This window comes from Helicoverpa armigera, chromosome 6 (assembly GCF_030705265.1).
Source record: "Helicoverpa armigera isolate CAAS_96S chromosome 6, ASM3070526v1, whole genome shotgun sequence".
NCBI classification, from domain to species: domain Eukaryota; kingdom Metazoa; phylum Arthropoda; class Insecta; order Lepidoptera; family Noctuidae; genus Helicoverpa; species Helicoverpa armigera.
Genome location: NC_087125.1, coordinates 8,560,640 through 8,579,456, shown reverse-complemented (window position 1 = coordinate 8,579,456; position 18,817 = coordinate 8,560,640). Strand labels below are relative to the sequence as shown.

General features: G+C 38.2%; 1 protein-coding gene across 2 annotated transcripts; it reads right to left on the bottom strand.

Annotated features, from left to right (window-relative positions):
- Positions 1–75: 75 nt before the first annotated feature.
- Positions 76–7,972, bottom strand: LOC110379400 (uncharacterized). Of its 2 annotated transcripts, none has more exons than XM_021339069.3 (5): positions 7,812–7,972; positions 6,703–6,808; positions 3,579–3,739; positions 773–1,012; positions 76–347 (listed from the first exon to the last, which is right to left on the bottom strand). In XM_021339069.3, the coding sequence occupies exons 2-5, from the start codon at positions 6,806–6,808 to the stop codon at positions 189–191; spliced, it is 666 nt and encodes a 221-aa protein (XP_021194744.1). In that variant the 5' UTR covers positions 7,812–7,972; the 3' UTR covers positions 76–188. The 2 variants fall into 2 exon arrangements, with proteins under 2 accessions (XP_021194744.1, XP_021194745.1); XM_021339070.3 differs by having other exon boundaries at positions 7,745–7,934.
- Positions 7,973–18,817: the final 10,845 nt, after the last annotated feature.

Sequence of the window (18,817 nt, the reverse complement as noted above, 5' to 3'; positions counted from 1 at the left end):
CATTTTGTTTCACTTTATTTCACTCTGTAGTATTGAGGATGTAAATTATGGCTACGATTGAGTAAAATATCCAAATTGTGAACAATTTGTTAATTTAATAAATAACTTAATAATAGATAGACACTTGGTTTTGTACAATGTCAGCCATCTAAAGTTTTAGAAGGCGAGAGTGCAATACGATTGGAGTTTCATAGGCGGAGGCCAGGGTTGCGCGAGCGCACGAAGTTGAGCAGCTCGTCGCTGTCCTCGCAGACGAACGGCTTGACGTGGTGGCAGGCCACGTCGTGCCACTTGATGCCGTCGTTGTAGAAGTTGTTCAGGATCGCCAGGCACGATTCGTCGTTGCCCTGTACAAGGTAAGAATGTCATTATACATTATGTAATATACCTAGCATTGTCATATATTCATATTGTAACACATAAGTAGGAGACAAATCCGTCTGCATTTTTCTTAAAAATATTCTTAAAAATACATAAATAAAATCTTAGCGTCGTTAAGGTTTTATGTCAGTACCGCGATTTCTCTGAGGTTTCTCGGCCAATGAACTCGATACTTTTTTATTTTTAAAGAAAGCCCTCAAATTTATAAACTTCGACTCTATGGACCACAACCATAAGAACATGGCATTATTGATCTTTATACCTACTTCATTCATAATGATATTATATTATGGTAGCTAAACTAAACTTCCAGATTCAAAATACCTAAGTATTTAATTACTAGTAGGCACTTAGATGACAAATATATAAATGGTTATCAATATTGTCTAACCTGGGCGGCTTCACGGTTGTCAGGCTGAGGTTGGCCATATCCTCCAGTGTAGGACCAGTCACCGGTGTTCCTCTGGGTGGTAGGTCCAACTTTAGCGCCGGAGCCCGACCAGAACCAGCCGTTCACGTTGGGGGGCTGCAGGTCAGCGCGGTCGCAACCGGCGAAGTTGCACTTACGACCAGAGGTCCAAATGTACCGGACGTTGCCGCGTGCAATCCTTTGTTTTACGAACTCATTTTCCTAAAACAAAAAGAACGAAAAAGTTTAAAATAACGGTAAGTAGGTTAAGGTATGTTTAGGGCCGCCCTTATTATATATTACAAAGGGTAAAAGGTGCGGCTGCGCAGATATTTGCTGATTTTAACATGTCGTAAAGTCGAGATCAACCTACCGCAACTTAGTAGGAAAACTCATCATATAATGACTAAAAAGATAAAGTACCGTACGGACTGATGAGGTCACACCGACCGATAAACGTCATTTACTTTCTCCGGATTAAACTTATTACTAACTAATCAAGAATTCAGTTACGGAAAACGTGGGGAAATTTAACTTTCTTTCAACAAAAAGTTATATAACGATCCTTTTTAACCAATTTAATTAACAGTCTATCTCCATAGAGTTATTGCCCTGTGAAAATTTAACGCAATGCATGCGTGTTTTATTTTCGGGAGAATAAAACAGCGCGATGAAAATTCACTGTGCCGATAGGCCTATGTACCGTCTGTCCTGCCAGAACATACAGTAGGTAGGTACTGTTCTGTGTACTGTAATAGCAAGACAGTTGAAATTTTCACAGATAATTCTTATTTTGACATGATTTTTGTTACCAAAAAAATATTTGCTCTCTCAAGAAAGTTCAATCAGTCGGACAGGTATTCGACGACGGACTTTCTTTTTCGATCGTAATTTGTAATTATGCAATTGCAGCAATGGTTATGCAATTTGTCAGCCGTAGGTACCTAGGTACCTAGCTAAGTACCGAAGTAGGTAGGCCGTTACTATCTAGAACGAATACAAAAAAATATCTAAACATTTTCAAAAAGAAGACCTAATTTTAGGGACGATAAGCCTCTCAACGCGTTTTTGCCACATAACGCATTTATGAGATTCCTTCTGATGACTTTGATTATTTATAAAGATGTCATCTAGACGCCTGAAAATTTCTTTAAAAAGCTACCAAGTTTATAACTGATCTACCCAGATCAAACACAGACAATGGCGATCAATGACCGATTCACAGTAGTGGTTGGATTTGCAATAAATTGCATAAACAATGGTGCTAACAGGTATGGGTACAGATAGTAAGTCATGGTGTCATGTGTGTTAATGTCAGCGGCGGGAAGTGTACGTCCGTCGCGTATGTCCGGCACAAGAAGTGGGCAACACGGCTGCGGGAGGAATGTGTGCCACGTGCTACTTGCTGGAGCTGCCGGACCGAGCGCCTGCGCACTCGACGTCACGCACTCGGCCGTTGCACCCCTTTCACGCGAACATTGTCTTCAACGCTCTACAAATCGTATCAATCTATCCTAATGAATATGGATGACACGGTATAATACCTCAATGAATGCAGAAACTTCGATATATCTGATTTGCTACCTACTATTAGGAAACTGAATATTATAAAAAGGAAAAATAAATGTTTGTTTGTAGGTATTCTAAAGGCTCCAAAACTACAGGATCAAGGAAGGAACATGAAGCTGCACTATCCTCAAGTGATAGGTATAGGCCATAGGTACGTTATCAGGGTACGCACATGAAATTGCAGGAAACACTATCTCCACACACTCCATATCTTTAATAACAACGGATCCATAACAAAGCTCTACAACTATAAGTATCTACGTAGGTACTTTCAGTAAAATCCCAAAGAAAATATTGCAATGAGTATTTGTCATGCTTTCATAACAATAGACATGGTAAATAAGTACGCGTTCGTTGCCATCTTCCGACCGGCAGGAAGTGTTGAGAGAAAACTTGCATAGGCAAGTAACAATCTTCTATTGAGGATAAACAAACCCGGATGAACTCCGTAACAATAGATAGAGCTGTTCAAAACAATGTGTTGAATGTTTACATTAGAACCTATTACTTTTTATTATATTATGACAAAATTGCAGACATGTCTTCCTTTGTTCTAAGGTTCCCATGTGCTAGACAAATGGAATAATTAATGTGGATAATGTGTATAGATAATGACTACATGCTTACTCGGATACCTTATTTCTAAATAAATCTGGGTTATGTTATAGTGCAATCTACGAAAATGATGAAATCGGGCAATTCCACGATGTGACCATTAGCTTCATGCAACATAGATCTACCTAACTACATCGCATCGTTTTAATCTGAAGAGTGAGTTCTCAAGAGTCATCATTGCGAAATACGTTTTTGAAGTTTGAAGCATAGAACTCGATGATTACGAAATACAAATTGCTTCTCAAAATTAAATTACCCTTAGATAGAGGCTAACCTAACGGTTCATCTATGTATACTATACAATTTGTCGATGGATCACGGCGAGGATAGAGACATATAATCACGATCGACCTAGTTGTTCGTGTTAAATGACCACATGGTTAATGAAGATGATTATCTCAAGGTTCATCTACATTCGCTGGGATAAAATAGTGCAATTGTTCTAAACTTTGCCCCAGTCATGTGAACGTTACTTTATTTTGCAATTGTCAGAAGGTAAAGAGAGAGCTTATTTTTTAACCTTGCTGTACCTATTATTATAATCACAGCCAAATTCTTTCAGGGAGATAATACTTATACATTCTTATTGAATGCTTGAGAATACCTGTGGGGTTTCCAGCGACACGGCATCCATGCAATGACGGCGACAGATGTTTCTAGCGTCAAGCCAGTCCACTTCCAGGTTACGTGTTGGGGCATGCTCCCAGCTGAAGAAATACGAGTGAAGAACTCCTCGGGCATCGCGGTAGGTTGAGTGACGTACTCCTGGATAAGTGAAAACATAAAAAAATCCATTAAAATGGTCATGGAGTGGAGGTGGGGCAGTGTACCTAACATTTGGGACTAAAATCATTTAATAAGTTACCTACTTAAACTTTGTACAAAAGCCTTTTGAAAAAACGATGACGACAGACTTTAGCATTTCGAAATGGTGTTTATCTAAAACGCCTTGTCGTTCACAAGTTTGCGTTTGCACAACACCGCACGTTGTCCTGATTCACACAACCATTGCTGTATATATCTATAGAAGTATTAGGTGTTCTATTATCATCTGAGAAAATATAGGTAATCAAAAATATGTAGGTATAACTCATGGTTATAAATGAGTTATACCTAAATTAAACATTTGTTTCCTCCCATGGTACATAAATTCAGCAGAAAAAAATAGTTATTACACGACGCTGTTATTAAGTTCGATCCCCGAAACTTGATTGGCAATTTTATTTTTATAATGTGTACAAAAATTTAATATAAGTAGGTATGATAATGCTCGGGGTAATTTATTACAACTCTCGCTTTGATTCGAGACATTATCGTTCCAATAGTGTGCAATCAAAATGAGCCCATCGTCAGGTCGTTAAATGAAGCGATTCTTTCGTAACTAGAAAGTTCATGTGTAATTTCACATGTTTAATTACCTACCAGATGAAATACACATTAGTAGAAGTTATTGACACAGTCATTCAGCGAATGTATGATTTAATCTTGTGTACCGGAACCGTTCTATCTTCCGTAAAAAATCTTAATTTTAGGAATGTCACGTTACATAACGGAGAATGTATGAGCGTGAATAGATAAAATTAAAGTCTTACATATCGGTAGAGGTCTGTATTATGACTTTATAGGAGTCGTTACTTCCCGTGGAAGTGCAGTTACGTAATTGTCAATAGGTGCATGTGTTCTCGGGCCTTTTCTAAGAAAACTTAAATATGATTAGGTATTGTTTATGTTCGTGTAACTACAAAACATGTAAAACGAGCATTGTTATTTATTTCGCATTTCTGAGCAGAGAAAGTTGTGAAAGAAACCGACGTGTCTAGCTTCTCATTTTATGTGATTGCAAAATTATTCAAAAACAACTTAAGAAAAGTTACGCTAGTATTCAAATTAAGATTGTTTTGGAAATGTTTCGAAAATATGTATTAAGTATTAGGTAAACTTATGGCGATAATAAATATGTCCTGATATTTTTAAGTACCTAGGTGCCTACCTACCTAGGTTGGCAGGTACTAATAGACGTATTCGTGCAATATGTGGTAACATAAAACTAACAAAGAATCTTTGTTCGCTTTGTGAGGGATTCTGCCATGAATACATCGTTCGATTGTGATTGCAAGTGCGCTCCCAAATGACATCGTATGGGCCGCACCACGCCTACTATGCGGGCACTGAATTGCGAAATATTCACTGATTTCCCATCGCATCGGGACGAGCTGTTCGTGTACTCCATGAAGGTAACTTAAAAAATTCTACTATTCCAAAAAACATGTTATTTGGTTTGTGCCATCAAGTTAACAAAGAACGTCTGCACGATCGCGGAACCTTCCTCATATCCTTTTATAGATTTCTGAGGATGATATCAGGTACTTGGAGACCTAGAAACACCTAGCACCTACCGACTTAAGAATCCTCTTTACTTAAAAGGAGAATCATTACGTTGAAGGTGAACCACTGCAGATACATGTATGTACAATAATATGTACATAAAGGTAGGTACTGGATAACTGGCGGTTTTGAAGTTACGGTTAAATCTTATGATTTTAATCGTTACCTACTCCTTTTCCTACTAAGTAGGGTATGGGTATTCCTATGATTAGTCTTTTGATATTTTTTCGAAAGGTCTCGGTACCTAGTATTTTTTTTTTCAATATTGCATTGCGCCGTTGTTCTCATAACTTCTCTAATCCTTGGTAAATACAAACTGCTGTCCCCTTAACGTAGGTAACGATGCCAAGTTTATGACTACTAGATACTAGGTAAATGAATTTGATTGGAATTTTAGAATTTCCTATACTTTAAATCTATAGATTTATCTAGAATATTTAGTCAGGACTATTTTCGATCAGACTTCCAATCTTCGAAATACTTCAAGTTGAAAGTTGGAGCTTTGTCCGTCTCCCGTAAAGTACTACTTCCAACTCGTTGTTAGATAATTTGCAAGCAACCTGTTTGTAAACTCTTCAACAGCTTACAAGTAGATGTTATCCGTTAGTAACAACACGGTTGATGACATCACGCTTAAGAGCTTTGAATACACACGATTTTCTAGAAATATCCAGGTATAGACCTTGGTGAACTATAGGTACAAGGCTTGTATCGATTTATTCTCATAACACTTAATACAAACAATAACATTGGTACTGGTTGGTTGGTAGCTTGTTAAGTAGAAAAAAATTGGTCTGTAAACTTCGTATTCATCAAAGAAGGACACGATAAAAGGCATTTTTCTAAGTCAAAATACCATAAAAAGTAAAAAACGGGTTTGTGTACGTAGCAATTAAGCTGCAAGCAAGAATGCGTTGCAGAGGTGCGTGAGATGCAATATGCGGCGACCTACTTTGCACGCACATGTCTTATAAGCAGAAGGTGGCAAAATATCTTTAAGTTCCTTTTCAGCTTGAAAACTGCGCCGCTCTTATTCTAACAGCCCTGTGCCATTTTCTTGTTATTTTTTTTTTGTTTTAATCTACCACTACTCTTCTATCTACCGCTTTCATTCATGCTCAATGCGTGAGTATGCATAGCACCACGAGTTCAGATGGCACGGTCTAAATTGACTCTTTGCTACGTGCGAACGTGATTTGTTGCTTAATCGACAATGGCACACGCTATAACAGTTCAGAGAACGAGTTTGGTAGGCTACTCCCTACTTTCATGATAGTTAGTATTAAGTATATGTAGGTTTGGTGTATTATTGACACCGTACTAGTGTTTTGTCGTATACTTACGGTTTGCACAGCTTCTTGGGTCTGGTAATGCAAGACGCCTTTGGGCATCAGCAACGCAGAGTACAGCCATCATGGCGACAGCCGCCAGGCACACGTGCCGGCTCATCTGTACAAGTAAATGGGTTTCTGTTTTAAAATAAGCATTTATTTCATTAAATTATTTTTAATTGGTGCAGATAAGGCTGAGTCTACTAAAAACACGGTGCTTTCGAGAAGGTGTGAACTTGTTATGCGTTCCCTGCATTGGCATCCAGTCGGCGAAACTGACACTGGTACCAACCACTCGTTTTGACGAAAGTAGTCACGGGTGAGCCCGTATTGCAAGTTCGCTTTCTTTTGGTTATGCAGAGCATGAATGCTTGAGGACAATCGATACGTGAGGTGAATTTATTTTGTTGTATTTGTGAAAGCAAAACCCGCCTCACTGACCCCCTTGCTAGCGAGTTTAAATGTTTGCGTGAAGAGCTACTCAGTGCGAGAAATCGTCGATTTAGGACGCATTTTATTATGGTAACGGAGAGCCGCTTCGTTCACCTCATCACAGACTTGCTTTAGTCACGAAGTTTGTCTAACAAAAAAATGAAAACTTTGTTATGTAACTTCACAAGTTTTTGTTTGGCAAACATGAATCACTTTTGGTTAGACACCTGCCATGGAGAAAATTATTATGTAAAAATTCGTGCTTGCATTTCGGCGCGCGGTTTCATTCAGTTTTTTTTCTCCGCTTCAGAAGAACAGTGTGTAAGTGTTCCTGCTGTATTAAACTTGAAGCAGCAGGAAATTATTTATTATCTTATTTTAGGCGCCATCAATGTTTTTTGTTCAAGATTATCATGTGCTAATTTAGTTATTGTTCTATTACATTGAGAATTATTTCCTATATTATTATGTTAGGTGTACATTAAATACAAAGATATCTAAAATATATATTTTTCCGAGGAGCGGTATAATCACGATTTCACTACGAAAAGGCAGAACTTTCTGATGGTAGCATTAATATTCGAAACTTTATGATTGTCAAAGCTGTAGAAAAAACACTCACAACAAAAATATAAGATAATATCACTTCCTAATACAATAATGACAGCGTTGATAAAGGCAGCGCGTACCTCTGAAATAATGTCGAACGGAGTAAGTAGATGATGCGCTTGCGTGCGGCTGAGCGGGTGCGCGTGCGTCTGTGTCGGTACGCGGTGCACAGGTGTATAGTGCGACGGTGTCGGAGGGACTGACGCAGCCGCAGCTCTCCTCTCTAATTAAGCCTCCGACATTCATTCACTTTCACTTCCAATACCAGAGAAGACCCACCCGCTTCGCCGCACCTCTTCATCACACAGAACCTAAAGACCTTCTGGAGGTCGTAGCCGGATACGAGTAAGTTTACATAACAAATACTAGTACCGCACACAATTACAAATCAAATAAATTGATTAATTTGAGTATTATTGTGGCGTCGGAGCTTTATTGGGCGAGTATGAATATATGTAGAGAGGGTAATAGAACCTTCACGCTGGGAGCCATCACCTACTGACATTGTAAAAACATAGCTAGGACATAATATAAGAACTTATTTTTCTGAATGAGCCGCTCTGCAGAGTAACCCTGCAATTACTCCTGCTGAGCGAGCGCGCCTACTGGCTGTAGATGGGAGTCGGGGCTTTGGCTTCAGGCACTACCGTCGTCAAATATTGGCACCATGTTTGACGATACAACTTTCCGCCTCGCTACTTGCTTACGTATAGGAGCACCGTGCTGCTCCCCTCATCGCTGCCACTGTGGTGAGGCTGTCACCAGCCTCGGACACCACGGCCTGTCGTGCAGCCGCAGTGCGGGCCGTATTGCCCGGCATGCAAACATCAATGACATTATTCGTCGGGCTCTTGTTGCCGTCGGGGTACCAGCTGTATTAGAACCAAACGGCTTGGCACGCGACGACGGTAAGAGACCAGACGGCATGTCGTTATTCCCTTGGAAGATGGGTAGGCCTTTAGTATGGGACGCAACCTGTGTCGATACTCTTGCGCCATCACACCTTCCAAGTTCTGCGTGCTGTGCTGCTGCTGCCGCTGCGGCTGCGGAGAACCTCAAGCGGCGGAAATATAGTGGCCTTGTCGGAAACTATATTTTCGAACCGTTTGGGGTTGAAACCCTCGGGTCGTGGGGTCCGAATGCCCACATTCTATTTAAAGATCTCTCAAGGCGGCTGGTTGACGCTTCTCGTGACCAGAAGGCTGGCTATTACCTCGGACAAAGAATCAGCATGGCGATCCAACGAGGTAATGCTGCCAGCCTCTTGGGCACGCTCCCAGTTGACAGCGATGGGGACGAATTTTTTGACGCTTTTTAGTTGTTTGTTTTACTAGGATAGTTTTTGATTTTTATTGTAAATATGTATTGTAAATATCTCTTTTCTGAATAGAGATTGTAAACCCAGACTTCTTTTAGCCAAGATTCACTTCAAATACGGCCTTGTTTATCAAATTTAAGTACCTAAGTATGTTGTAAGATTTGAGTTTATTTAACTGTAAACCATCTTTAATGACGATGCTCTTTAGATTTGGCATAATCTTGTGAATTATATATTGGTGATTTGGCAATTTTAAATCAACGATATGATTTTACAATCTTAAATTGAACTTTACCTACCACATTATTAGATATCTAACCTTCGCCAGATTTAGCAAAATCTATGAGACTTGGGTAAATATTTTTCTCCAAGCTTCGTACCGAGCTTTATTTGCTTAATTAAATCCATGATTTTTTGAAAGTGGCACAGGTTCTCCTTCGATTACTGAACTGCAAAGTTCTTCCTTCTGCTTCAAAACATTCTAATTTCTGAGTACAATGCATTTGAGGACACCGACCTATCGATAACCGAGAACGCCTCCTTCCTTATATCCTGACTCAAGTTAAGGAACACCATGCATGACTATGTCGCACACACCATTCACTGCACATCGCAAAATCAGCACGCTTACCATTAAGCAAGCGGATAGGTGACCGCAATGCGAGTGCCACTATGCCGTTTACCTATAAACTATAATAAGTACAGGCAAAGACAACCCACTATTTGTTAAGATACTGAAAAAAGCCCACAATTGTTGACCAGAAGGAGTTTGTGTTATGACAACAATTATTATGATACAGTAATGCTCTTAAAAATATTGAATTGAAAGAACTTTTTATCGGTTACCTCGATGGACTTTAAACAATCATGCGTATACCCTGCGGATCCTGCAGCACCACTCGCCTTAATAGGTAACATGTTTTGTTTTTATTTTCGTTTTTATTCTTCTGTTAACATGCATATGTGAATACTTGTTATTCTATACAATGTTTATCTACCTTTGAGGATGTGAGAGTATACAAAAGCGAACAATAAAGAAATCTCTCAAACTTCTCAAAGCAACATGTGTGAGTCCGAGAACCGAGACCTGTGGAACACCAAACGCTCACTACTCATTACATATTACGGGTAGAATAGATACGTATCGTATTAAATCAGTTACAATAAGTAGGGGCCCGATTCTGCTAAGTTAATAATGTCAAAATGGAACAAAAAGATTAGGTAATCGTTTGCAGTTTTAACCATATCGGGCATTCTGCTACTAATTAGAACGACATTCGATTGCTTTGCGATTGGTTTGCTATTTTGGTGATTTTGGTCTATACTTAGGTAGGTAGGTACGGTAGTTTGCTCTACAATCATATTGCAATCGTAAATCACTTGCAGACAAAATTTTTCATCATTAAATGACAGAAAAGGATAAAAACGTTTATTTCAAAGAAAAAAATAGCGGAATGCCACTTACGCTTCAATCGTAATCGAGTCGGGATTGGATCGCAGTCGAATGTGAATCGTTTGTTTGCTTAAGTAAAATTAGGAGAATCGGGCCCCAGAATCCAGTTTGCGAATATTTACTCAGGAAATGAGAGGACCTTACAATAGATAGCGATTAAATAATAGGAAACTATATTATTCTACTTACGTCATGCATGATACATACATTCAAAAACTAATGTGAAATTCATCCGGAAATTTTGGCAACATTTGCATAGAGCTTTGGTAGACGCGCTGCATAATGATGCGACGACCGCGGGTCAACCGAAGCGTGGTGCATTAAAATATCGTTTACATATGCATGACAAAGTAAATTATGTTTCATATTAAATGTCAAATATTACGTAGGTATTAATTAAGCTGCACTTCCTGCATACTTATAATACCCCCAGTGAAACTATAATGATTTCCTAACTGCAGGTCAACCTAATAATCTTTTGATTTCGTTAAAAAAATGTGCAACATCTTAACATTTATACTTGTCAATAAAAAGGAATCTTTTCTGTCTACCAAAGTATGTATAGAGTTACCATTTATACCTATTTTGCAACTGCATACCTTCTTACTACAAACATGTGATTTACATGTATGCAACATCCAATGCATTTGTGCAATAGCATCGGATGCGAGGTCGCGTTTCTGAATATTTTGATATATTTACTTATGCACGTAGGTATAATAGGCACCGACGAGTGAAAGTATAATAAAACGGAGAGAACTAAAGTTGTCATACTTAACGGATCATTTGCAACTGATTACGTTAATACTTGCTAACTTGTTTTTACATAAGATATTACCTATAACGAATTGCTAAGTACCTACCTGAAGTTCATGATCAATGTGAAATACGTTTTTTTTTTTGTTTATATTAAACGAAACTTCAACATGATTCTATAATAACAGAAAGAATATTTACTTATTTTAACAGTTCTTGAATTTGTAACTTTCCCTATAATAAGTACTGATTGCAGAAAAAGTACGACATTTACGGAACCTACGTCTTTCAGAAAAATATAAGTAACCAATACTACTACCTACTATACTACCACAGATTACCTTAATAGTGACTTCGTACCCACCCCATGTATGTACTGAAATGTACTCCCATTATGTAAGTATTCCGCTAAGTATTCCTCCTGTGTACTCCCTCACGTAGGTACCTACTCTGGACTCTTTTATTCGTCGTCTAAAGAAGTCTTAAGTCGTCTCAGCAGAAAAACGTCCTCTATGCTAGACAAAGATCTTCCTTTAAATGGGGGTATTTTTGTTAAGAGATGGCTAAAGTTAAACCCACATTGTGATAAGTAAACCAGTTAATCTAACCTGTACCAGTCAGTCAAGATGTAGGTAGACGCTTACCTACGTAGATTTGATTCTTTACAAAATAGAGGCTAACTGCTCAGTTTACAGGCTTGTAACATTCTCGAAACGTCCCCAGTGGTATCCTCGACTTAGATAATTACCCACGAGGTTATTATCGAAAGGCTTGGAGAAGATGAACGTTGAGTGCTGTATATTGCGCAACGCAGCGACCGGCGCGGGCGCCTGCATCGCACTCAGGCCGCATGACCAAACCGTGAGGTTTCGTGCCCCCTGCCCCTCACAGAAGTTACATTCCACCTTTTACTATTTATGCGAAATTTGATTTAAATTTTACTAATTCGCATAGTATTTGCATTCGGGATTGTAAACAGCTAGGTATTATCTGTCTTTGACATAACATGTTATATAATTATTTACGCAAATTCATATAATTTATATGAATTACTATAAAATAATTTAGGTATATCAATTACAATATTTATAAAAATAAAATACATGGGTAATGAAAAGGAAACATTGTTTTGTTTTTTTTTTTTTGTAAATACTGAACTTGTTTTAAAACATCTTAAACTGTTGGGCAGCTAGACTATTCGGTATATTTATAGTAACGGGAAGGATTTTCCCCGGGACGCGTCTGAAAACATGGGAATTAGCAAGTTTACTTAAAGAGGTGGGATCCTTTTGAAGTCAGTCAATTAGACATAACTACCAACACTTCAACATAATGAAGGTTCAGAAGTGATTTAATATAGGAGACAACACAGAGTCAAAGGGCGCTCCTCAACGACATAAAAAGCTAATCTTATGTTATTAACGCCGATATGGGTTTCGATTTGATATTGCAAGCTCGTTAATGGAGACAAAATACTTACAAAGTACCTTTGACTATGAACATAATATCACTACCTACCTACTGTTGGTAACAATGAGAAAAGTCTGTTATTACGAGTAAGAAATGTCTAAATACTGAAAAGCAAAAAAGCTAAATTATATTTTTTAAAATAGAAACTTAATGAATGACTAAATTTATTTGAAAATAAAACTCGTTTTCATGCAACTTTCATAAAATTGAAATAATGATTTAAGTTGGTGCTACAAAAAAATGGGCAGCTAATGATAGGTAATGATGAAGTGTTACCCATATCATATGTTACGAGATCACATAACAATATATGACCCGGAAATAATTATTGTGAGTTCATAACACAGGCTGCGGTCATCAATGTGAAGACTTGCGTCCGTTTAAGGACGTGAAATGCAATAACGTAACCATGGATCACCGACTGATGGCCATCAATACATACACGCATTCGCGTACGGACCTATCAGCAGGGCACACAATTAATTTTAGAAGTTATGCAACAAAGTTATGTAAGTATGGAAACATGTTTGATTTACTCATAAACCTTACACTTTCATTATCACTTTCCAAGCAAATTCTCTATCTAAGCAAACACGACGTGACAAGCCTTAACACCGAAGTAAGATGGACCAATGTTTCGTATTCGGAAGCTCGGTGTAGGTGTGAAATAATGTCATAAGACTAAACAATACCAACACATTATGAAATTCCTAAATATTCCTGTTATCTTCCACATTATTCACGGCAGCAATAGAACATCACTTTTTTGTTCGGAAGGCGGGGAGCGCCGCGAGACAGTCGGTGCTCGGGGCAAACTTTCACGGATAAATAACGTCTTTAAATATTCACTGTATGACGTCAGGTAGGTTGGTGTTATGTATGTATGACAAAATATTTGTACTGATGGTACAACAACGAGCATGTAAGTTATTCACTCATTTGGAGATATTGACGTTGAGTAATCAAGCAAAAATACAGAACTCTCCTTTTCTGTTTGCCAATCTTGTAAAAAAAAAATAGCATATCGCTTCAATCGTTATTGAGTCGAAATTAAGTCGGATAGCAATCGTATGTCGCTTGAATAAAATTAGCAGAATTGAGCCCCAGATGGTGTCTAATGTTTAAAAGAGTATCATGACAACTAAAGGTGGTCGCTCAGGCGCCCTTGTGGAGATAGATGCCTCACGAGTCTAACTGTAATCTAAGGTATATGTCATTTATTTAACTGCTTTACAGTTAGGTACTGAACAGACAAGTTACAGTAAAATAAAATAGATAACTGTAACATACCAAGTAAACAACTCAATACAATGACGCATCACCGCCAGCGCACGCACACATACAAACAACGTGTCACCGAGTCTTCGACAGCAACGACAACAACGGCAGCGGCGACTATATAAAGGCCAGCCGAGGCCTACCAGATCATTCGCTAACTAGACGGATCCGAGTGCGATAGCCCCGCAGTCCACTCGTATTCAGTAAGCACCCTCTTATTCGATAGCCTAGCAGTCTTTAAGAGTGTGTCTAGGGAGACTAAGTTGCGATACCACGTGTCCTTCTTAACTCTCACTGTAGGATTGTAGTTACATTATTAAAGTGCAAAGTATAACTTTTGTAAACACTGTGAAGATACAATAAATCCACATAACTACAAAGGTGCCTTTAATTCTACAACCACAACTCCTATATTGGCGCCCAACTTTATAAAATAGCCCACAGGATAAAATATATGTTGACCTACATTAGCGCCAAACGTTATCTTGTAGACTACAACACCTATATTGGCGCACAACAAATATTTTTCAAGATACCCACAAGAAGGTTGAGAAATTAATTTGAAGTATACTCACATATTATTGGAACTACCCACATATGTGTGCACGGATTACCCACATATAATTTTATAAACGAAATAATAAGTGAGGTATCTACCTACACACAAATAATATAAAATGTCAAAATCAGAACCGATTACGTTGGAACAGATGCAACAGTTTAGTGAAATATTTGCTAAAGTATCATCAACTACAATGTCAGTTAAAAGTTTTGCTCAATGCAAATCCAAGTACAATGGAGAAAGATGTTATAACAAAGTGGAAGAGTTTATAACAAGTATTACGGTGTTTAAGAAGATCGAGAAAATATCGGACGAAGACGCGTTAGAGGGACTTACACTTCTGTTAACCGATAAAGCCGCTACATGGTGGATGGGCGTAAAAACCGAAATAAAGAAGTGGAATCAAGCTCTTGAGGCAATAAGGTCGGCTTTTGCACCAAAGAAACAGCCACATGAAATATACATCGAGTGTTTTAGTAAGAAACAAAATAATGAAAGCATCGACGAGTTTGTCTGTGAAAAGCGAGCCCTGTTAGCACAATTACCAGCGAAACGTCAAAGGGAAGAGGAACATCTTGATATGGTGTATGGACTTCTGAAGATATCTTACAAGAAAGAGATAGCCAGACATGATATCAAAACATTTGGTGATTTACTGGAAAAAGGACGTCTTCTCGAAAGTTTAGAAAAAGAGGCCGGGGAAATTACCAATTTAAGTGAACGTAAACCTATAAAACGTTGCACTTATTGTGGAAAGAAAGGTCACAATATGGAAATATGCCGCAAAAGATTGTCAGAAATGAAAACAAGTGAATTGGCAAAACGCAAAGACAATATAACTTGTTACGGATGTGGTACACCTGGTGTAGTGAGAAGTAATTGTGTGACGTGTAAAAACAAAGAAACGCCGCCAAAACCAGTAACATTCTGTAAGATTCAAGCCACAGTTGAAAACAATACTAAGATACCTACCATTGAAATTTCTATAAAAGGTGAAACTGGATATGCATATATCGATACAGCTGCGAGAATAAGTATCGCCGGTACCGAATTATATAAAATGTTAGTGCAAAAAGGTACAATATTTGAAGAAAATTGCACAGAGATTATATTAGCGGATGGCACAGTGAAAACAACAACTTTGTTGGCTGCAAGAGTAGACGTAGTTATAGGCCAACGTATACGACCTATAACATTATCTGCAATGCCCGAAGCTAACAATAATCGAACTCTTCTGGGCATAGATTTCCTGGAATCAGCGGGTATAGTACTGAATCTTCCACAGAGGTCATGGCATTTTATTGACGACCCTGATGTAATGTTTAGCTTCCTGCAATTGAAGAATGTAAACATACCACTGAAAGCCGCTAAAATGATTACATTTGAGAAACAAAATGAAGAAGAATCGCTGCCGGAATTCCTAAAATGGGCACACGAATTAACCATGGTCACTCCATTGAAGGACACTCCGTCACCGTTCCGGGACCCATGTAGCCCACCGGAAAACAAAAAAGGGAGATGGAGGTTACATAAATTGGATACACCGCCACGTCCGATTCGCCCACGGGAACCAGCCGACGATAATTCTCGTATTGATCCACGTATTAATTATGTACCAATAAACCGTATTAAACTGTATTCTCTTGATATTTCCTTACAAACCCATGAAGGCACTTTACTTACAAACAATGAACGAGTTATCCTCAATAACTTGTTATTAGAATATAAAGATATATTTGAAGAAAATTCAAATCCAACTCCATTTGCACAGCACAGTATAGACACAGGCAATCACTCGCCTATTAGTATCAAACCATACAGATTATCACCTACTAGATTAGTACAGTTACGAGAGAAACTTGATCAAATGATTAAAAACGATATTATTGAGGAATGTGATTCCCCATGGTCATCACCTGTTATTCTTGTACCTAAGGGTGAAAATGACGTTAGAGTCTGTATTGATTACAGAAAATTGAATGAAATTACGAAACCTGATAGATATCCTTTGCCACGCATTGATGACTTGCTACATCAAGCAAAGGCTATGCCGTACATGACCACGATTGATTTGCAGTCAGGATACCATCAAATAAGGGTCCGACCAGAAGACCAAGACAAGACAACATTCGTTTCTCAGTTTGGAACTTTCCGTTTTAAACGAATGCCGTTCGGGTTACGCAATGCACCCGCAACATTTCAAAGATTAATGGATAGATTCATAAGGGGACTAAAAGTGGACTTTGTACTGGCATATCTTGACGATTTGATAATAAGATCTATCTCTTTCTCCCAACATATGACAGACTTACGAGAAGTATTTGATAAACTGAGAGAATATAAACTATGTGCAAATAGAAAGAAATGTAAATTCTGTTGTTCTGAAGTAAAGTATTTAGGACATCTTATTGTGCCTGAAGGCATAAAACCCGATCCAGGGAAAGTGTCTGCCATTTTAAATCTACAGGAGCCCCGAAATCTGAAAGAATTGATATCGTTTCTTCAGACAGCATCCTGGTATCGCAGATTCATACACAAGTTCGCAGAAATAACGAGACCATTGACTAATTTAACACGAAAGAAAGTTAGTTGGCGATGGGCTACAGAAGAACGCGAAGCATTTAATAAACTAAAAATTGCGTTGACAACTGCACCAGTATTAAAACAGGCAAATGTAGACCTACCTTTCATTATTAAGACAGATGCGAGTCAATATGCTATAGGAGCAGCTTTAGTGCAGGGGGAGGGTGACAATGAACACCCAGTCGAATATATAAGTCGGTTGCTTACTCCTGCTGAATGCAACTATACAGTGACAGAAAAGGAAGCATTAGCCATAGTATGGGCAGTTTCCCGTTTTAGAGGTTATATAGAAGGCTCTCGTTTTATAACTATAACTGATCATCAGCCCTTAAAATGGTTGATGAGTCTTAAAACTCCCACGGGTCGATTAGCAAGATGGGCACTACAATTGCAACCATATGAATTTACAATACAATATACTCCAGGTCGCACTAATGTAGTTGCGGACACATTATCGCGACCACCGTGTACAAATCACAACGACAATTGTATGATATGTAGTGTAGAATTAGAGTTGCCAAAACTGAATGAAAAACATTTGCGAGAAGAACAATTAAAAGACGAAGAATTAAAACCAATTATTGAAACATTAGAAGGAGAAGAATCTGAGAACTACATAAAGTGGACCAAAAAAGGTTTTCTATTACATAAAGGAGTCTTGTATCGTTATATTCCCGAACAAGAGGATGAAAACGCAAAGTTATTAGTTCCAAGACATGAAATACCAAATATTCTGAAATCATTCCATGATGCTCCAACTGCTGGACATATGGGTGTAGAACGAACATTTCAACGCATAACAAATAAATTCTATTGGAAAGGACTTCGAAAAGACATCATACATCACATCAAAACATGTACTGATTGTCAAAAGTACAAACCTTCAAATCAAAAGCCTGCTGGATTATACCAGTCTTCACCAAGTTATCAAAGATTTGAGGCACTATCAATTGATTTGTTTGGGCCCTTGCCAAAAGGACCTTTAGGTGAAAAATGGATATTTATTGTGGAAGATACCGCATCTAGATGGGTAGAGTTATTCGCTCTAAAGGAAGCTACCGCCGAAAATTGTTCAGTGGTCTTAATAAATGAAATATTTCTACGCTATGGGTTACCACGGAAAATGATTAGTGACAATGGTGTACAATTTATATCAGCAGTTATGCAAAAAGTCACATATTGTTTGGAAATTGAACAAGTGTATACTCCAGTTTACCACCCCGAACCAAACATGGTGGAAAGGAAGAACAGAGATATGAAGACACAAATTGCTATCATGGTTAAAGATAAGCATCACCAATGGCCAGATACATTACCTGCAATACGATTTGCAATGAATTCAGCTATTTGCCAAACTACAAATTTCACGCCAGCTTATCTAACATTTGGTCGTGAACTTAGAACAGTGTATGATTTAACACATGATTTAAGCTCTATAGTAGAATCTGAAAACTTTGTAAAAGGTATTACACCAATTATGAGAAGGCTTGCTCAAGATTTAGAGTTTGCAAAAGAGAATATTGAGAATAATCTAGAAGCAAATCGACTTAAGGCTAATAGCAAACGAAGACAAGATCCAGGTTATAGGATCGGTGACCTAGTACTGGTAGAGACTCATCCTATCAGTAATATTGAAAATCAGTATTCAGCAAAGTTGGCTCCACGT